Source organism: Mustela erminea, chromosome 17, assembly GCF_009829155.1.
Source record: "Mustela erminea isolate mMusErm1 chromosome 17, mMusErm1.Pri, whole genome shotgun sequence".
NCBI classification, from domain to species: Eukaryota; Metazoa; Chordata; class Mammalia; order Carnivora; family Mustelidae; genus Mustela; species Mustela erminea.
The window spans coordinates 69379533-69399374 of record NC_045630.1 but is presented as its reverse complement, the minus strand read 5'-3'; the positions used below and the strand labels follow the sequence as shown (position 1 = coordinate 69399374).

General features: G+C 44.4%; 1 protein-coding gene across 8 annotated transcripts in view; it reads right to left on the bottom strand.

The window, feature by feature from the left end:
* The window catches only part of ASH1L (ASH1 like histone lysine methyltransferase), a 180454-nt gene that overhangs the window by 62008 nt on the left and 98604 nt on the right, over positions 1-19842 (bottom strand). For 7 of the 8 annotated variants that reach the window (XR_004280171.1, XM_032318697.1, XM_032318701.1 and 4 more), the window contains one exon: positions 12408-12587. The exons of the other annotated variant lie outside the window; for it this stretch is intronic. Coding sequence is in view for 6 of the 7 variants with exons in the window: in XM_032318697.1 (XP_032174588.1) it covers positions 12408-12587 (180 nt within the window). In the remaining variant the exon portion in view is untranslated. The remainder of the gene's footprint in view (positions 1-12407; positions 12588-19842) is intronic. 8 annotated transcript variants of the gene reach the window in all.

Below are 19842 nucleotides of genomic sequence, written 5' to 3'. Positions count from 1 at the left end.
ATCTCAGTCCAAGGAAAATCCCATTACCTATTCAAAGGTGAACTACAATCGTACCCGGCTAAAATATTTCTGCGCAAAGCCTGAGGACAGCAGGGGCATGAATGAAGCCCCGAGAGGCCCTGTCACGCACAGCAGCATGGCAGCGTTCCTACCCTCTGTCGTGCCCTCGGTCCCTAACCCTCCTGTTAAAACCATTTTACCTCGAAACTTAAGAGCACCGAGGAGCACGACACATTTGCAAACAAAATAAAAAAGATCCCATTCTCAGGTTACTACGTAAACTTGACCAGCCCTAATGTTTTATCTCATGAAGTACGTAATGTCAAAATATACATGTTTATCGGGAACAAGCATTCCATTTAAGTAGGAATTAATCACATGTTCCAGACAAGTCAACTGTATTTTACAATCAAATGTACTTAAGTACTTAATCGAGCACAGTGGACCGGATGAAGTATGGTAACACACGGAACGTGCTCAGCACGGTAACTGACACAGCCCGCATCAGGAACTACTAACTTCCTTCTTCGGGTTAGCCAGGGATGACACAGCCTCGCTGGATTCGACAGACCTGACCGGACTGCACAGACCAGGGCACCAGATGTGCAAACCAACATCAAACAATCAACCTGAGCGGGGAGCCTGGCAGGGTGAGCCCCAAGAGCGCGTGACCCTCATCTCTGGGTCACACGCTCGAGGCCCACACTGGGTGCAGAGCATACTTAAAGAGAAAAAAATTATTAGAAGAAAAAAAAAGCTAAATTTCTTAACTTCTTTAAAACCAGGACGTGGGAAAGCTCATTCAAGTTTGACTCAAAACCCCAGAAACATAAGGCGCCTGGCGGGCTCAGTCAGAGAGGCGCACAAGCCTTGACCTCTAGGTCATGAGTTTGACCTTCATGTCGGGTACAGAGTTTACTTAAACAAACAAACAAAATTTAAAAAAAAATCTAGAAACATGATAAAAACAGAAAATTAAAACACAAAGCATTATAAACTTCGTGTGATAAAAACAATCATTATAAGCAAAGTCCACAAATGACAGAATCCACTAAAATGCTCTTAGGATTAATAATTGAGTTAAGTAAGGTTCCAAGATTGTAGGATACGACCAATATACAAAACTCGATTGTATTTCTATTCACTAGCATTAAGTATCCAAAAATGAAAAAAAAATTCCATTAATGGGGTCCTGGGTAGCTCAGTCAGTTAAGCGTCTGCCTTCGGCTTGGGTGGTGATCTCGGTGTCCTGGGGTTGAGCCCTGAATCGGGCTCCCTGCTCAGTAGGGAGTCGTCTTCTCCCTCTCCTTCTGCCTCTCTCCCTGGCTCATGCTCTCTCTCAAATAAATCAAATCTTAAAAAAAAAATTCCATTTACAAGCCTCGAAAGAATGAAACGATTAGGAAATGCTTAACAGAAAAGGTGCATAGGTGAACACTGAAAACTAAAAACATTGTTGAAAGAGATTTCAAATGATTAAATAACTAGAAAAAATTCACATGTTAAGAATACTTAATACTGGGGCCCCTGAGTGGCTCAGTGGTTAAGCGTCTGCCTTCGGCTCAGGTCATGATCCCAGGGTCCTGGGGTCGAGCCCCGAGCCCCGTTATCAGGCTCTCTGCTCAGCAGGGAGCCTGCTTCTCTCTCTCTCCTGCTCCCCCTGCTTGTGCTCCCTCTTTTGCTGTCCCTTTCTGTCAAATAAGTAAATAAAATCTTAAAAAAAAAAAAAAAAAAGATTCTCTCTCTCCCTCTCCCTCTACTAACACCCACCACCACTCATGCGCTCTCTCCTTTTGTTAAAAAAACAAAAACAAAAACAAAACCACTTAATACTGTTAGGACTGTAAAACCCCCTCCAATTGATATACATTTTTTCAGAAGCCCCACTGACTTATTTGCAGAAATCGACAAAATGATCCTGAAAATATCAAGGGATCCAGAATTAGCCAAAGTTGGGATAAACCAGAACAGCGAAGGTTAGAGATGTCACACTTCCTGGTCTGAGTCTACCACAAGCGACAGTGTTCAACACAACGTGCTACTGGGACGGTCACAGACGTGTGACCGGCAAGCACAAAAGACAGATGGCAAACTGACAAGCATATTTGTAATTTATACCACAAAGGGCAAATTTCCTTAACATACAAGGGCCTTTCAAGGGGGAAAAAGAAAAGACTAGTAAGCTGTGAGAAAAATGGGGAAAAAAAGCATACACAATTCACAGAAAAAGATCAAGACTTGTACATATACGAAAAGATACTCGACAATTTCACGTATGAGAAAAATGCAAATCAGAACCCACTGGAGATAACATTTCACACCTGTCTCATGGGTAAAAATGTACAAGTGTGACAACATAATTAGGGCTGTGGTCCAGGAAGACTGCAGAAGGGCACAGCTGCACCGGGAGCACAATTAGGCAATGTTTACAAAATTGTATGTACGCTCACTATTGAATTCGGTAATTCTGCTTCTCTGAACTTACCCCAGGACAGATCTCCAGAGCATCAAACAGCACGGGGACAGTCATTCACTGCGTGTTACTGCTCTCTCTTTTTAAAAAGATTTTATTTGAGGGAGAGAGCAAGAGCGAGCACAAGCAGGGGTGGGGGAGTGGGAATAGGGGGTGGGAAGGTAGGGGCAGAGGGACAGGGAGAAGCAAACCCTGCAGTGAGCGAGGAGCCCGATGCGGGACTCGATCCCGGGACTCAGGGTCATGACCTGAGCTGAAGGCAGACGCTCAACCCAGCCACCCAGGCGCCGCTGACATTATCTATAGTAGGAACCATTAGGAGCAACTGAAACGTCCTTTTCCTGGCAGGATGATTGGATAAACTGTGCTACAGCTACATACTCAGTTATTATGAAGCTATAAAACCGTAGTCTGGGTGTATAAAAATGTTTACAACAGCATCAATCATGGCAGCAAAAAAGTACAAAGAACTCCTGGGGCGTCTGGGGGGCTCAGTGGGTTGAACATCTGCCTTCGGCCCAGGTCATGGGCCCACGGTCCTAGGAGCGAGCTTGGAGTCCCTGCTTATGTACACTCTCTGTCAAATAAACAAAATCTTTTAAAAAACAGTACAAGTAACTCAAATGTTCTCCAACTGACAAATGAGCAAATGAAATGGGGTTATGCGGTATATCCAACGGAACGTTATTTGGGAAGCTCTGCCACTACCAGAAAGTTAATGAGTGTGGAGGAGAACGCTGAGCGTTGGAGGAGATCGCAGACTCGGCTGACATCTTGATTCGAGTCCCGTGAGACACAGAGCTGACGCGCCCAGACTCTTGGAATTCTGGGGAAATTATCTGTGAGATAAGAAGTCTGTGATGTTTTAAACTGCTAAGACTGTGGTAATTTTGTTACACAGTAACAGAATATTATTACACACGGGTTTGTGCATATTTATGTTTTATAGAAGCTTTACAAATTTCCTTCCTTTTTAAGGTAAATAATATTCCAGAATATAATTTTTTCAGTATTTTTTTTTTTTTAAAGAATTTACTTATTTGAGAGAGAGAGAGAGTGAGAAAGTACAAACACGGGGAGAGGGAGAAGCAGACTCTCCTGCTGAGCAGGGAGCTGGCCAAGGGATTTGATCCCAGGACTCTGAGATCATAACCTGAGCCAAAGGCAGATGTTTTACTGATGAAGCCACCCAGGTACCCCCCGAATATAATTTTTGAAGCATCTTAGATCTTGCTATTTATTAAAGTATATTAAATCTTGTTATCTGTTAAGCCTGTCAGGTCTGTATATAAAGTTTTTTTTTTTTTTTTTTTAGTTTACTTATTTGTCAGGGAGAGAGCAGAAACACGCAGCAGAGAGGCAGAGGGAGAAGCAGGCTCCCTGCTGAGCAAGGAGCCCGATGTGGACTGGATCCCAGCAGCCTGGGATCAGGAACTGAGCTGAAGGCAGATGCTTAACCCACTGAGCCACCCAGGCGCCCCTGTCAGGCCTATACTAAGGAACACTCGTCAGAAATAGCAGCTGTTAATGAAGTCACTTTACTACCACTAGAGGGGGACAGAGCAATACAGCTGCGGCCCGCTGCGGCCCGCAGCAAACACACTTCTCCTGGCCATGGACAGGGGACAGAGTGAAGCTTCCATGACAGCGAGCAGAAAGGTCAACGGGACTGTGGACTCCCCCCTAACCCGTCTCCATTCCTAAGTGGAAGACTGAGCTTCAACAGATCATGAGTTATAATTCCCGCAAATACACACAGGGATGGCCTGATGGCTTTACTCCACGTTAGAGGCCAAATCACATGTGGAGAGTTCTTCAATCATCTCTGCTAATGCCTTCTTATTTGCTTCTTTTATAAAAACAAGTAACTTCCAAATGTAAGTGTTACAAGTATCATTTATTATTTAAAAAATGTTTTACATTTTCTTCTAGGAAAGAAAGAGGCAAAAAACCCTGTTATACTTCAATCATGACGATAGACTACAGAAAAAAGAGAACAGGAAACAGGATTTAGAAGATAAATGTATAAGAAGTACTCATAAATGTATGTTTCTGGGCTGGGCACACAAAAATAAAGATGTTATTTGTAACATCAATAACATAAAAGGGGGAGAGGAGCTTTACGGGAGTGCAGATTTTGTATATAATTGAAATTAACTTGGTATCAATTCAAATTACATAGTTGTATCTTTGGGAAGTTCTATGTTATTTCCATGGTAACCACGGAGAAAACAGCTATAGAATACACCCAGAAGGGACTGAAGGGAATCAAAACATGTCACTACAAGATCAACTAAGCACAAAAGAAACTAAGCACATGAGGTTTGAACCTCATGTCCTACATTACTGACCTACAGACAAACGGGAAATAAAATGGCAAGTGTAAGTCCTTCCTTCTTGGTAATTATGTTAAATGTAAGTAGATTAAACTCTCCAAACAAAAGGCAGAGAGAAACGAAATGGATAAAAAACATGATTTAACTATACACTGTCCACAAGAGACTCACTTTATTTTTTTCTTAAGATTTTCTTTATGTATTTTAGAGAGAGAGAAAGCACCCTTGCAGGTGAGAGAAGGGAGAGGGGCAGAGGGAAAGAGAGAGACATGGGGCTCAATCTCGTGACCCTGAGATCACAACCTGAGCTGAAATCAAGAGTCAGATGCTCAACTGATTGAGCCCCCCAGAACCCCCAAGAGACTCACTGTAGATCAGGACGTAAGCAAGAAAAGGATGAAAAGGAAAAGGATGGAAAAAAGATATTCCAATTAAACAGTAACCAAGAGAGAGCAGAATAACTATACTACAGTATCAGACAGAGACCCGCAGTCAAAGACTGTTACAAGAGACACAGGAGGACATTAAATATTGACAAGAGTCAGCTCACTTAGAAGCAACAATCACACTCAGCAAACATCAAAGGAACATAGCATTCGAAGACTGAAGAGAGGAAACAGCTGTACAGGAACAGCTGGAGACGCCAACCAAGTTCAGTGATGGTTACAATCACACGCATCAGCATGGACTTAACAATTAGATCTAACAGAAATACAAAGAACACTCCAGGCAACAACAGCAGATACAAAGTTTTCTCAAATGACCACAGAAAATTCTCCAAGACAGGTAAGACATGAAGCCACAAAGTAAGTCTTAACAGATTTAAAGACCGAAGGGGCGTATTAAGCGTCTGCCTTCGGCTCAGGTCATGATCCTGGGGTCCTGGGACTGAGCCCGGCATCAGACTCCCTGCTCAGCGGGGAGCCTGCTTCTCCCTCTGCCACTCCCCTGCTTGTGCTCTCTCTCTCTCAAATGAATAAATAAATTAAATCTTAAAAAAAAAAGAAAAAAAATAAAGAAATCAAAGGAGAAATTAGAAAATATTTTGAAATTAATAAGAATGAAAATACAAACAACCAAAACTTATCTGATAAGGTATAAGCAACAGAAGAAATTTATAAGTAAAACACACACGCGTTCAAAGACGAGATCTCAAATCGGTGACTGCAGAATCCACAGACAGTGGCGTAGCTCCTGGGGAAAAATCTGGTGGTTCTTTAAAACTCTGAACATACAAGGATCTAGAAATTCTACTCCTAAGTACATCCACAAGGGGCTGAAAGCAGGGACCTGAGCGCCCGCGCCCACGCCGGGGTTCACAACAGCACGGGTCACGGGACCAAAGGGCAGACACAGCCCAAGGGCTCGCCAGCCAGTGAGCACGTAAAGTGCGGCACGTGCACACAACGGAAAGCGACACGGCCACACACGCCACACACACGTGCCAGAGCACGCACGAAGACTGAAGACACACCTAACGAACCCGGACAGAAAAAGCACAAACACTGTGTGGTTCTACTGACGTGGGGCAGCTACAACAGGCAAACCGACAGAAACTGAAAGCACATTAGCCATTACAGGCTGAGGTGTGGGGAGTTACTGCTTAATGGTTAGTTTCTTTTACTTTTCTTTCTTTTTTAAAAGGTTTTATTTATTAATTTGACACAGAGAAAGACACAGCGAGAGAGGGAACAGAAGCAGGGGGAGTGGGAGAGGCAGGAGCAGGGAGTCCGATGTGGGGCTCGATCCCAGGGCCCGGGGATCATGACCTGAGCTGAAGGGGGATGCATAACCCACTGAGCCCCCCAGGCGCACCCCTGGTTAGTTTCTGTTTAGGGGAATGAAAAATGCTCAGGGCGCCTGGGGGGCTCAGTGGGTTGGGCCTCTGCCTTCGGCTTGGGTCATGGTCTCATGGTCCTAGGATCGGGGTCCTGGGATCGAGCCCCAGGTCGGGCTCTCTGCTCGGCAGGGAGCCTGCTTCTCCCTCTCTCTGTCTGCCTCTCTGCCTGCCAAACAAATAAATAAAAAATTAAATATTTTAAAAAAAAGAAAGAAAAAGAAAGAAAGAAAAATGCTGGAGGGCCCCTGGGTGGCTCAGTTGGTCAAGCATCTGCCTTTGTCTCAGGTCATGATCCCAGGGTCCTGGGATTGAACCTCCTATCAGGCGCCCTGTTTTTCCCTCTCCTTCTTCCCACTTCTGTTTTCTCTCTCACAAACAAAATCTTTATTTATTTTTAAATCACTTTTTAAAGAAAGATTTTATCTATTTATTTGACAGAAAGAGCGTGTGCACAAGCACAGCAGGGGCAGCAGCAGGCAGAGGGAGAAGCAGGCTCGCCCTGAGCAGGGAGCCCGATGTGGGACTCAATCCCAGGACCCCAGGATCATGACTTGATCCGAAGGCAGACGCTTAATGACTGAGCCACCCAGGTACCCCAGAAATAAAATCTTTAAAGGAAGAAAGAAAGAAAAGAAAAATGTTGGAAATAGATGGTGTAGTGACTGCACGACATGGTGAATGCCATGAACTGTATCCTCAGAAATGGTGAAAATGGCAAATTCTGATATTTTACCACCGTAAGAAATTTCAGTAATAAAATGTAAATATACTATTTTGTGAGTTAATATGTGAGTTAAAAAGCAACAACAGGGCGCCTGGGTGGCTCAGAGGGTTCAAGCCTCTGCCTTCGGCTCAGGTCATGATCCCAGGGTCCTGGGATCGAGCCCCGCATCGGGCTCTCCGCTCCGTGGGGAGCCTGCTTCCCTCTCTCTCTGCCTGCCTCTCTGCCTACTTGTATCTCTGTCAAATAAATAAATAAAATCTTAAAAAAAAAAAAAAAAAAAAGTAACAACAATTCTCCCTCTCTGAGATAAGGACCAGAAAAATAGTTTATTTCTTTGAAACTGATGGTCCATTTAAGTTTAGAGCCTTGCCAATTTGACATTCCAGAGCCTCCAGAGGGAGTGCAGCCTCACCGGCACCTTGACGTTAGCCTGGAGAGACTCGGTCTGAACTTCCCGCCCCAGGAACTGTAAGCTAATAGATCTGTGTGGCTTCAAGCAGCTTGAGTAACGTGCCACAGAGGGCCCCGGACACTAACCGGCGGGCTACGCTCTGCTGGGGACCCGCTGACCACATTACTAGACACTCTCTGTACCTAAATAAAGGAACACTGATAATGCAGGTTTTCCTAAACCAAGGTGTACGGTCTAGAACACTTATTTCTGGTATTTTCGCTGATGACATCATTATCCAACCAGGAATACAAAATAAAACCCTGGGATCATCACTGACTCTTGCCCTGTCCTTGAATTCATACCATCTGTCCAATCTCGAATCCCTTTCAATTTTAACATCCATGTTCTCAAGAGCCCACCCTTTCCAACACCCTGCACTGTCATCGCTGTATTTCAGGCTGTGACTCCTGTCCTGGAAAACCACAAAGGTGTCCTGCTCCCTAACCAGCCTTTTATCTTCTAGCACCTCCCCATGTAAGTCACACCTCCCGTACTGGTTTTATCTCCACCCAAGTTTGACTGAGTCATACGCTTCCCTCTTATAACTCTTTTTTTTTTTTGTTTTGTTTTAAATTTTTAAATTTTAATTCCAGTATAGCTAACATACAGTGTAATATTAGTTTCAGGTGTAGAATACAGTGATTCAACATGTCCACGCACCACCTACTGCTCAGCTTGACAGGCGCACCCCTCCCTCTCCCCCCGCCGGTCTCCCCTGCCGCTCGGCCCACCTCCCCTCTGGTGACCGTCCCTGTGTTCTCTAGAGCAGAAGAGTCTGTTTCTTGGCTCGTCTCATTTCTTTTCCTTAGGGTTAGGGTTTGTTTTGTTTCACTTCTTAAGTTCTCCATACAAGTGAAATCATATCCCCTCATAACTTTTTAAAACCTATGATGATTTATACACAAAAGAGTAACTTTATAATTTCTTTGTACCATTCTGTGGCCCAGAAAACAAAGCGACAGAGCATGGAGCACCTGGGGGCGGGGAAACCGTGCTGTGTGACATTACAGTGGGGGACGCATGTCATTATGCATGTATGGAAACACATAGAACGTGCAACACCACAAGCAAACTCTAATGTCAGCTACGGCCTCCGGGGGACAACAGTGTGTCCCGGTGCACGATCTCGGATCAGAACGGATCTAACACGGTGGTGCAGGACCTTGAAAGGAGGAGAGGCTGTGCAGGCAGACTCTCTGCACTTGGTATCAATTCTGCCGCTAACCTAAAACCGCTCTAAGTAATTGTTTACTAGTGAGAAATCAAAAACAAAGAAAAAAACCCAAATTGCTACAAACCACCACCACGAGTCCACAAAAATAGGCCGCTTCACAGTCTGGAAGATGGCACACATGTATCGTCTGACCGATTTCTTCACAGTGCCCCCAACACACCCACTGCTGCCCTTGTCTCTAAGACGCGAGTAGCTTGTGCTTAACAAACAAGCTGGTTCTCTCGGTCCATTCGGAGAGTGCAAGACTTCTGTCTGACCAGAGACATTTAAGTAACTTATTATCATTATTTTCAAATTTGGGGGGCGGAGCAGAGGGAGACTCTCAAGCAGACTCCACACCCAGATCAGAGCCCAATGTAGGGCTCGATCTCTCGATCCTGAGATCACGACCTGAGCCAAAATCAAGATTCAGACGCTAATCCACTGAGCTACCCAGGCGCCCCTGACGAGAGACATTTTAAAACACCGATAGGGCTAAAGATATTGATCTTCTGATTCACAGTCTGACTTTATTATTCATCTTTTTTAGGGATTTAATCCAGAAAAAGTACATTAGTACAAACAAAGCAAAACTGGAACTTCAATTTTCTTAGCAGAAAATGGAGAAATAGATTTGTCTTCTCTATTCAGCAAAAACATTGCTTAAAATTATAACTGAAATAGCTCTTTCCAAAAGATATTTCATTTTCTCATTTACAGTGACAGAACGCTAATTCTTATTTTTAGCCACCACCATCTGAAGTATTAACCATTACTTCCCCGCCTGACCTGCGGCTGAAGTGCGGTTCCATAATTACATTCTAGCCGGGCTCTATGAAGGAGGTTTTGCAAGCGTCCTTCCTGAGTCGGTCTGGGCTGCTGTGACACATTCCCGGGTGGCTGAGACCACACATCTTTATTGCTTACTCTCCCGCAGGCTGAAGTCCAAGATCAGGGTTGAGCTCCAGGGAGACCCTCTTCCTGGCCTGCGATGCCACTCCCGCTGCTCTGCACCCAGTGGAGGGAGCACCTCTCTCTCTAAGGGCTTCTTCTAAGGCCACTCACCCTACTCCCAAGGCCCACCCTATCATGACCTAATTGCCTCCCTAAAGTCCCACCTCCAAACACCATCACGTCAGGGATGAGGGATTCGAATTATGAATTCGGGCATGGCGAACGGGAAGGCACAGTCACTCCGTAGTGCTTCCTCACAAAGAAGGTGTGTGCTGTTTATACTCCCTTCTTTTCTGCTTTCTACAGGAAGACCTTCCGACTGAACTCAGGCAGCTGCGCTGGAACAACAGGTGACCACAGAAGTGGAAGCTAAATGCGGGGGTGGAAGAGCAGAAGGGGCTCCAGGTTCCCGAGGATACCGCGACGTTCCCGCAGTAACCCTGAAGTGTGTCCTTCGTAACAGTTTCTACGTTAAAGGAAAATGAGTGTCTACCTTCTTAAGGTCTTGAATATTTGAGAGAGTTTCTTATTATTGGGAGCTGAAACTAAGAAGCTTCATGAATCAAACATTTTCATGATCCAAAAGGCAGGGATCAGGTACAAAGAGCTTCTGTGGCATCTACTTCAGGGGCAAATTAATAGAAAAATCTTATTATTATTATTTTTTTAAGATTTTATTTATTTAGGGGCCCCTGGGTGGCTCAGTTGTTAAGGGTCTGCCTTCAAGTCAGGTCATGATCCCAGGGTCCTGGGATCGAGCCCCGAGTCAGGCTCTGCTCAGTGGGAAGCCTGCTTCTCCCTCTCCCACTCCCCCTGCTTGTGTTCCGTCTCTCTGTGTCTCTGTCAAATAAATACATAAAATATTTTAAAAAGAGATTTTATGTATTTATTTGTCAGAGAGAGAGAGGAGACTGCACAACTAGGGGAGCAGGAGACAGAGGCAGAAGCAGGCTCTCTGGATGCTTAACCAACTGAGCCACCCAGGTGTTCCAACAGAAAATCTTTTCAGGGGCGCCTGGGTGGCTCAGTGGATTAAGCCTCTACCTTCAGCTCAGATCATGATCTGAGAGTCCTGAGATCGAGCCGCACATTGGGCTCTCTGCTCAGCAGGGAGCCTGCTTCTTCCTCTCCTGTTCCCTTTGCTTGTGCGCACTCTCTTGGTGAAATAAATAAATATTTTTTAGAAATACCTAAAAAAAATCTTTTCAATGCAGAATAAGGTGCTGTGTTTACACAGACATCACTTTAACCACAAGTATGATATATAGCTCTAACATCTAATCTTTCCTCTTTCAATTTCACTATTTCTTCCCAAAATTTAGACCCTTTCAACCTTCTGAGGGACATCGTATGTTTCCGCCATTAGTCGCCCCCATTCATTTTCCGCTCTGTAGCTACAGTTCATCTTGTAACATATACTTGCACTTTTCATTTCCTTTAGCTTAACTAGGTAAATATCTTAGAGTCCCTTAGGTCCATGGTTTTGTGGTTTCTATCACGCAATGCTTGTTTTCCACACCACCACATTTCAGAAGCACTGAAAAATCCTTGCATCCCACTATGTGCCTGGGACAAGCTATCCTGGAATAACTTTTCTACCCTGCAAACTAGTACTGAACTTCCAGAACCTAATCAACTGTGTTCTGTGAGATACCTCTAACTCCTGAGAGCTGCCTCATCAGAGCGCTTCCTCAGCTGTCCTTGCCAAGGGCAGAGGACGTTCTCACAAGGAGTGTATTCTCCTCATGCGACTAAGTGTTTGGAAAACTCAGAAAGCATTCAGTCAGTGAGGAATAAACGTAGAAAACCATCAAGACCACTAGAGATGCACACACAGTGCCATTTTTCTTATTTTTAATTAAGAAAAAGGCACCCCTAGAATCCAAATTACAGATACATAATCTAGAAAGGCAGATTAAAGATTAGATGAGGGAAGATACTGAAACTAGTATTACACTATACGGTAACTAACTAGAATTTAAATGAAAAAGTTGAAACTGGGGCGCCTGGGTGGCTCAGTGGGTTAAGCCTCTGCCTTCAGCTCAGGTCATGATCTCAGGGTCCTGAGATCAAGCCCCGTATCGGGCTCTCTGTTCAGCAGGGAGCCTGTTCCTCCCTCCTCTCTGCCTGCCTCTCTGCCTGCTTGTGATCTGTCAAAAAAAAAATCTTTAATTAAAAAAAAAAATTGAAACAAACAAAAACCAAGCACCCCAGAAAAAGATCTGAGAAAATAACTGGTCCCCAACACCAGAGCAGTATCACGAGGAAAGTGAACACTTAGGTGTCTGTGCGGAGGGTCACACTTGTGTACATTACGTCTGCACTGCGTTTTCTGACCGCCAAAAGTGTGTTTTCGAACGTGGGAAAGTAACAGGTCTTTAAAGTTTGTCAGCTGACAGGTAATACTACTTACTCTGCAGTTTTGTAAACGTCAGAATACAGCCCTGCTTTCTGATACTTCTTCTTTGGGGGACGTGGGGCCTTCTTTTCCCTTGGGATGAGAGAAAGCACAGGCTGCAGGGTATTTTCAGGTTCAGGAGGCTTGGCTGGGGTTTCAGGAGGACTGGGAATCTCAACTGCTGCTGTAGTAAAGCTAGAAAGACAAGTTTAAAGGAAACTTTTACTATTGACTCTTTAAAGAACACAACAGCAAGTAAAACACGAGGTACGAGACTTCCTCAGGCCGTGATGGAGTAATAGATAGCAGACTTGTCCTCCTGAGACACCCTATTAGAAATCTAGGAAACTACTACTACCATAAATCCTGGAGAAGGTTTACGAAACACTTAGCAGACACTGGACAATAGCACCGTACTGTGATCTGATCCCAGAGAAAATTGAAAGAGAAAGAAAAAACAATATGGGGGTTCCTGGGTGGCTCAATCAGTTGAGTTCAACTCTTGATCTCGGCTCAGGTCTTGATCTCAGAGTTGTGGGTCTGGGCCCTGTGCTGGGCTCCGCCCTGGGTGCGGAGCCCACGTACAGAAGAAAAAAAGAAAAAACGGAAGAGTCCTATAACCAGTCTGCCTTTACAGGGAGGCTGACAGCAGAGGGAGTAGAGCCCCCAGAGAAGAGCCAGTGTGAAGAATGGAACAGAGCTCAGAGAGTTTGAGGACACAGGGCTTGCCGGGGCGGAGTCCTGGAGTGGAGAAAGCCACAGAGGAACGCAACTCTAGAAATCCGTATGGGCCTCCCGCAGTACACTTACGAGGTTGTGCGACTGCGGGGTCAAGTTCGGCAAGGCTGGACAAAGAGTGAGCGGCGACCTGTCCGTAACCTCAACAACCCGCAGAGCTCACACATGGCGGCAGGAGCCTCCATGAGGCACCGTGGGAGGACACTGCCCGGTACTAGGACATCCCACACCCCCCGGAGAGTAGAGTTGCCCACTTCCACACAGCTCAACTACCCTCAGAATAAAGACCAGCGCCAAAGAAGCTTAAAAACAATCTTCAAAGGAATCAGCTGAACCACAAGTACCTGAACTGCCTACCAGAGCCCCTGAGCATCTGGAAATGAACAATAAGTCCGACACAAGATGATGTGACATTTACAACGTAAAGAAATTCACAGTGAAAAAAACCCAAATGTGAACGGCCAAATATTTTCCAAATTTGATAAAAAGTATAAAGTCAAAATTCCAAGAAGCTAAACAAACCATAAACAATATAAACTAAAAAACAAAAACAAAAAACGAAAAACAAAAACAAGGCATATCATAGTAAATTGCTAAAAATTACTGAAGAAAATTTAAAAAGCGAGAGGACAAAATACAACCCATACAGGATGACAAAAATAAGAACGAGTGCAGACGTCGCGTCTGAAGCCAGGCGAGCCATAAGGCAACGATAAAACATCTGTAAGTGCTGAAGGAGGAGGGAGGGGGAGGGGGAGGAGGAAAAAGCCCATTCAAACAGAATTCTAAGTCAATCAAAAACGCCTTTAAAAATTAAGTTGATTTCTGGGGCATCTGGGCGGCCCGGTGCGTTGCCATCTGTGGGCCCAGGCTGGGCTCAGCAAGGAGTCTGCGGCTCCCACTTCCTCAGCCCCTCCCCCACTTGCCCGCTGACACGCGTGCTCTCTCTCTCAAGTAAATAAAATCTTAAAAAATAAATAAAGAAAGAAGTCAATTCCAGTTCCAGGCAAAGATGGAACGGACACTGCTACTCATCCATCCACTGAGTAAACGAAAAACACTAGAAATTACATACAAAACAAACATAAGCAAACAGATTGGCTAGGGACCCTGCAACCGAAGCTAGGACATGGCAGGGGATTTCCTTCATAGTCTTTGACTACGGAGTATGAGCCAAAGAAATACAGTTTCCCTAGTATCAAGGACAAGGAAATTGTCTGCTCTCATCATATAGTCAGCATCAAAGAAAGCTCTAGCCAGTGCAAAAAGGTGAGAAAAAGAAAAAAGTCTTGACGAGTCAATTCTCTAATTTCATTCTTTTTCAAGACTGTTTTGGCTGTTTGGGATTCCTTGAGATTCCTGATGAATTTTAGGATGGGTTTTTCTATTTCACAGAAAACATCACTGAGATTTTGCACTAAACCTGTAGATCGCTTTGGGTAGTTCCGGTATCTCAGCATCAGGTCTTCTAGGCCTTGAGTACATGCTGTCTTTCTGTGTGTTCACAGCTTCCCCTGAACTATGCTTTGTAGAAATTTCTTTTCTTCCTTCCCTCCTTTTTTTTTTTTTTTTAAAGATTTTACTTATTTTAGAGAGAGAGATAGAGGGGGATGACAAGCAAAGGAGGATCAGGGAAGCCGGACGTGGAACCTGATCCCAGGCCCCTGGCATCATGACCTGAGCCAAAGGCCTACGCTTAGCCGAGACACCTGGGAGCCCTGTTCTGTAGTTTTCAACATACAAGTTTTGCCTTTCTAAATTTATTCTTAACTATTTCTTCTTCTTCTTCTTTTTTTTAAGATTTAATTTATTTATTTGACAGACAGAGATCACAAGCAGGCAGAGAAACAGGCAGAGAGAGAGGAGGAAGCAGGCTCCCTGCCGAGCAGAGAGCCCGATGCGGGACTCGATCCCAGGACCCTGAGATCATGACCTGAGCCGAAGGCAGAGGCTTAACCTGAGCCACCCAGGTGCCCCCTATTCTATTCTTGACGCTATTATGAGAAGAATAGTCTTAACTTCTTTTTGGGAAAAATCGCTGGTTCACAAAAACGCAGCTGACTGTGGGTGCGGATTCTGTGTTCTCAACTAACTGAATGTGTTCCGAGCTCTACCAGTTCTTGTGAGACCGTAGAGATTTCCAGCATGTAAGATCATGGCATCCGTGAACAGAGCTAATTTTATTTTTATCTTTACAATGTTATACTTTGCAAAACATTTTTTACTTTTATTTCTTTTTCTTGCCTGACAGGTCTGGCTGGGAATTTTAAAGCTAAGCTGACCTGAAGCGGCACAGGTGGGCACCTGCCCCTGTCGCTGGCCTCAGGGGAAAAGCGCTCAGCCTCTCACACCAGGCTGTCTGCTCTGGGTTTTGGTTCATGGTCTTTATCACGCTGAGGTAGCTCTTTCTCCTCACGGACCGCTGGGAGTTTCTATCGCAAACACGTGTTAGAGTCTGTGAAATTATGTTTCTTCTTTTATTGGTATTTGTGTGATTTTTCCTCTTTAGCCTTTTGATGTGCTGAATAACGTGACCTGACTTCTGACAGTCTGCCAAGTCTTGCATAACTGGGATGCATCATACTTGTAGGATCTATCTTACCCATCCATTCATCTAACCAGTCAATTTATTATTTACCTTTTTTAACCTGTTCTTATGTATTTAATCATTTAATATTTATTTTTTACTCTTCTCCTTTCCAGGCAAATTCATTTCTACTTCTGTCTTTACCTTTTTTCTTTATCTTATTTCTTTCTTCTGCAATAAAAAATGTTTTCTGCTTTCGTGCTTATCACCGACATGTAGAAATCCTCCCAGTGCTATGCTTCCCCAGGTGCTGTCCCGAGACCACACACAGCAGAATTACCACGACAGCTTACAAGAAATGCAAATGCCGAACCACAGAATTTTAAAAATTCTTATTAATGAAGTCTGGGATGGACCACTTCCTAACCTTGCTGCTATCTATATCCAACACCAGGCACTCACTCACTCTTTTTTAAAGATTTATTTATTTATTAGACAGAGAGAACGAGAGAGCGTGTGTGAGTGGGGGCAGGGGCAGTGGGGGAGAGAGAGAGAGAAGCAGACTCCCTGCTGAGCACGCAGCCTGACACGGGGCTGCATCCAACGATCCTGAGATCATAACCTGAGCCAAAATCAAGAGCCGGACGCTTAAGCAACAAGGCCACCCCTGTCCCCCTGTCCCCTCCCTCTACAGAGCATGCATCTCATTCGACTCAGGCTCTGACACTCCAGGCTGCGCTGATGCTCGCCCTCACCCCCTTTCCCAGGGCCCAACTCCTCACTCCATTTGGTCTCTAACATCAAGCTCAGGGCCACCACGGTCTCCATGCCCCATCTGGACACCCATGACTAAGGGCTTTCAGACTGAGTATTTCAAGGGGCACCTGGGTGGCTCAGGTAGGGTGAGCACCCGACTCTTGGTTTTGGCTCAGGTCCTGATTTCAGAGTCATGAGACTGAGTCCCAAGTTGGGCTCTGTACTTGGCAGGGAGTCTGCTTAAGAGCCTCCCTTTCTAGGGGCGCCTGGGCGGCTCAGTGGGTTAAAGCCTCTGCCTTCGGCTCAGGTCATGATCTCAGGGTCCTGGGATCGAGCCCCGCATAGGGCTCTCTGCTCAGCAGGGAGCCTGCTTCCCCCTCTCTCTCTGCCTGCCTCTCTGCCTACTTGTGATCTCTCTCTCTGTCAACTAAAGAAGTAAAATCTTAAAAAAAAAAAAAAAAAAAAGAGTCTCCCTCTCCCTTTGCCCCTCCCCCGCAAGCACGCAGTCTCTCTCCCTCTAAAGAAGAAAAGAAAAAAAAAAAAATATATATATATATGGTTTTATGGGTAGCCTGAGTGGCTCAGTCAGTTAAGTGCCAGACTCTTGATTTTGGCTCAGGTCATGACCTTAGGGTCATGAGATCAAGCCCCTCGTGGGGCTCTATGCTGGGCATGGAACCTGCTTAAGATTCTCTCTCTCCCTCTGCACCTCTACCATCTCCCCACGTCCACTTGTGTGTATGCTGTCTCTCTAAAAGAAATAAATGAATAAACAAGACAAAATATGGTTTTATGATCTACTGATCTACATCGATACAGTATTTTGTTCGGTATCCGCCATTGTTTTCTTTTTCTTTCTTTGTAAAAATGCACCACCTACTAAATCATTTTTAGGGGCTTGCTTTTTTTTTTTTTAATTTAATGTTTCTAAGGCTTATCCATCAATATTACATGTCAGCTGTAATTCATTATTTTTATTACCATATCATATTCCATTGTGTGAAAACCTACAATATACTTATTCCATTTCATGGTAATCTTGGATATTTCCATTTTCTACACATTATAGCCAATCTTGCTACTACTTTACCAAAAAGTGTTTTCTGGTGATTGTTGGGCAAGAGTTTTTCTAAAGGGGAATTTCTAGATTATATAGGGTTTGTTGATAGTACATTTTTGTTGCTGCTGTTGTTATATATTCTGGATGCCCAAACTATACACATTACAAGTGTTATAAATTTCCCACTTTGTAGCAAGTCTTTATGTATTTGTCACGATGATGTTTGATGAGTAGGAATTCTTCGTTTTTTTTTTTTTTTAAAGATTTTATTTATTTATTTATTTGGCAGAGAGAGAGAGATCACCAAGTAGGCAAAGAAAGTGTGTGTGTGGGGGGAGGCTCCCCGCTGAGCAGAGAGCCCGACGCGGGGCTTGATCCCAGGACCCCGAGATCATGACCTGAGCCGAAGGCAGAGGCTTAACCCACTGAGCCACCCAGGTGCCCCAGAAATTCTTAGTTGTAATACATTCTACGATACCAGTCTTTACCTGTATGGTTACTGCTTTCGGTATCTTGTTCATGAGAGCCTTCCTGACAAGGTTGTGAAATATTTCTCTTTCCATCTATTAGCCTTTGAAAGTTTAAAATTTTGCTTTTAACACAGATTTACTCAACTGGGATTTAACTTTTGTATACAGGATAAGACAGAAACCAATTTTGGGGCACCTGGGTGGTTCTGAGGGACGAGTACCTGCCTTTGGCTCAGGCTGTGATCCCAGAGTCCTTGCTCTCCTCTGCTACCACCGCCCTCCCACGCTCTCTCATGCTCTTGCTCACTCTTCTTAAAAAAAAATAAATAAATAAAAGGACAGGGGTGCCTGGGTGGCTCAGTGGGTTAAGCCTCTGCCTTCGGCTCAGGTCATGATCCCAGGGTCCTGGGATCGAGCCCCGCATCGGGCTCTCTGCTCAGCGGGGAGCCTGCTTCCTCCTCTCTCTCTGCCTGCCTCTCTGCCTACTTGTGACCTCTGTCTGTCAAATAAATAAATAAAATCTTAAAAAACACAAAAAAGACAGAAACCAATTTCATTTCCATTACTGCTGTGACATCAACGTTTACGGAACAATCCATTAAACAGTGTTTCTGTCTCTTCTGATATGCAGTGTTACCTCTGTCACTCAGCAAGACTACGTACATAGAAGGATCTGTTTCTCTCACCTACTCCACACTAGCTTAATACACCATAGCCTAAAATTAAATCTTGGGACAAAACTTTTAGTTTATTCATTAATTCCATTCCTTGGAATGTACCCTAAAGCAATGAGTGCCCATATCCACCAGTGGACATTAAAGGAATATTAAGAGCAACATTTTTGGATAACAACCTCAATGTGGAAATAACTCAACAGTAAAATGACAAAACTGTACTGTACGCAGACAATGGATGAGTGTACAATAGTATAAAGGAGGCAACTACAGCGACATGTACCAACACAGGTGCTTTGCTAACTTAATGTGTGTGTTTCCACGGCTTCATTTACCATTTTGGGGCTTATTCTCTTGCTTTTCTCCTTTCTTTCTTTCTTTCTTTCTTTTTTTTAAAGACTTTATTTATTTATTTGTCAGAAAGAGAGAGAGAAAAAGCACACAAGCAGGCAGAGAGACGGGCAGAGGCGGAGAGAGGCAGGCTCCCTGCTGAGCAAGAAGCCTGATGTGGGACTCGATCCCAGGACCCAGGGATCAGGACCTGAGCCGAAGGCAGCGGCTTAACTCACTGAGCCACCCAGGTGTCCCTCTTTTCTCATTTCTTAACTGGCCTCTTAGTTCATGAAGTTTCAGCATTAAAAAAAAAATAATAATGCAAGCCTTAAAGGCTGTTGAGTCTCTCTCTAGGCACGTCTTCAGATACATCCCGTAAGTTTTAACATGCAGCGGAGCAATTATTCAGTTCTAAGTATTTTTAATATTTTTATTATGATTTTATTTTTTTTGAAAGATTTTATTTTTATTTATTTGACAGAGAGAGACATAGCAAGAGAGGGAGCACACGCTGGGGGAGTGGGAGAGGGAGAAGCAGGCTCCCCGCTGAGCAGAAAGCCTGATGTGGGGCTCAATCCAGGGACCCTAGGATCATGACCTCAGCGAAAGGCAGAGGCTTAATGACTGAGCCACCCAGGCACCCCATGTTATGATTTTTTTTTTTTTAGATTTTTATTTTTTTATTTATTTGACAGAGAGAAATCACAAGTAGTCGGAGAGGCAGGCAGAGAGAGAGAGGGAAGCAGGCTCCCCGCTGAGCAGAGAGCCCGATGCGGGACTCGATCCCAGGACCCTGAGATCATGACCCGAGCCGAAGGCAGTGGCTCAACCCACTGAGCCACCCAGGTGCCCTATGATTTTATTTTTTACCTAGTTTTTACAATTTACCTTT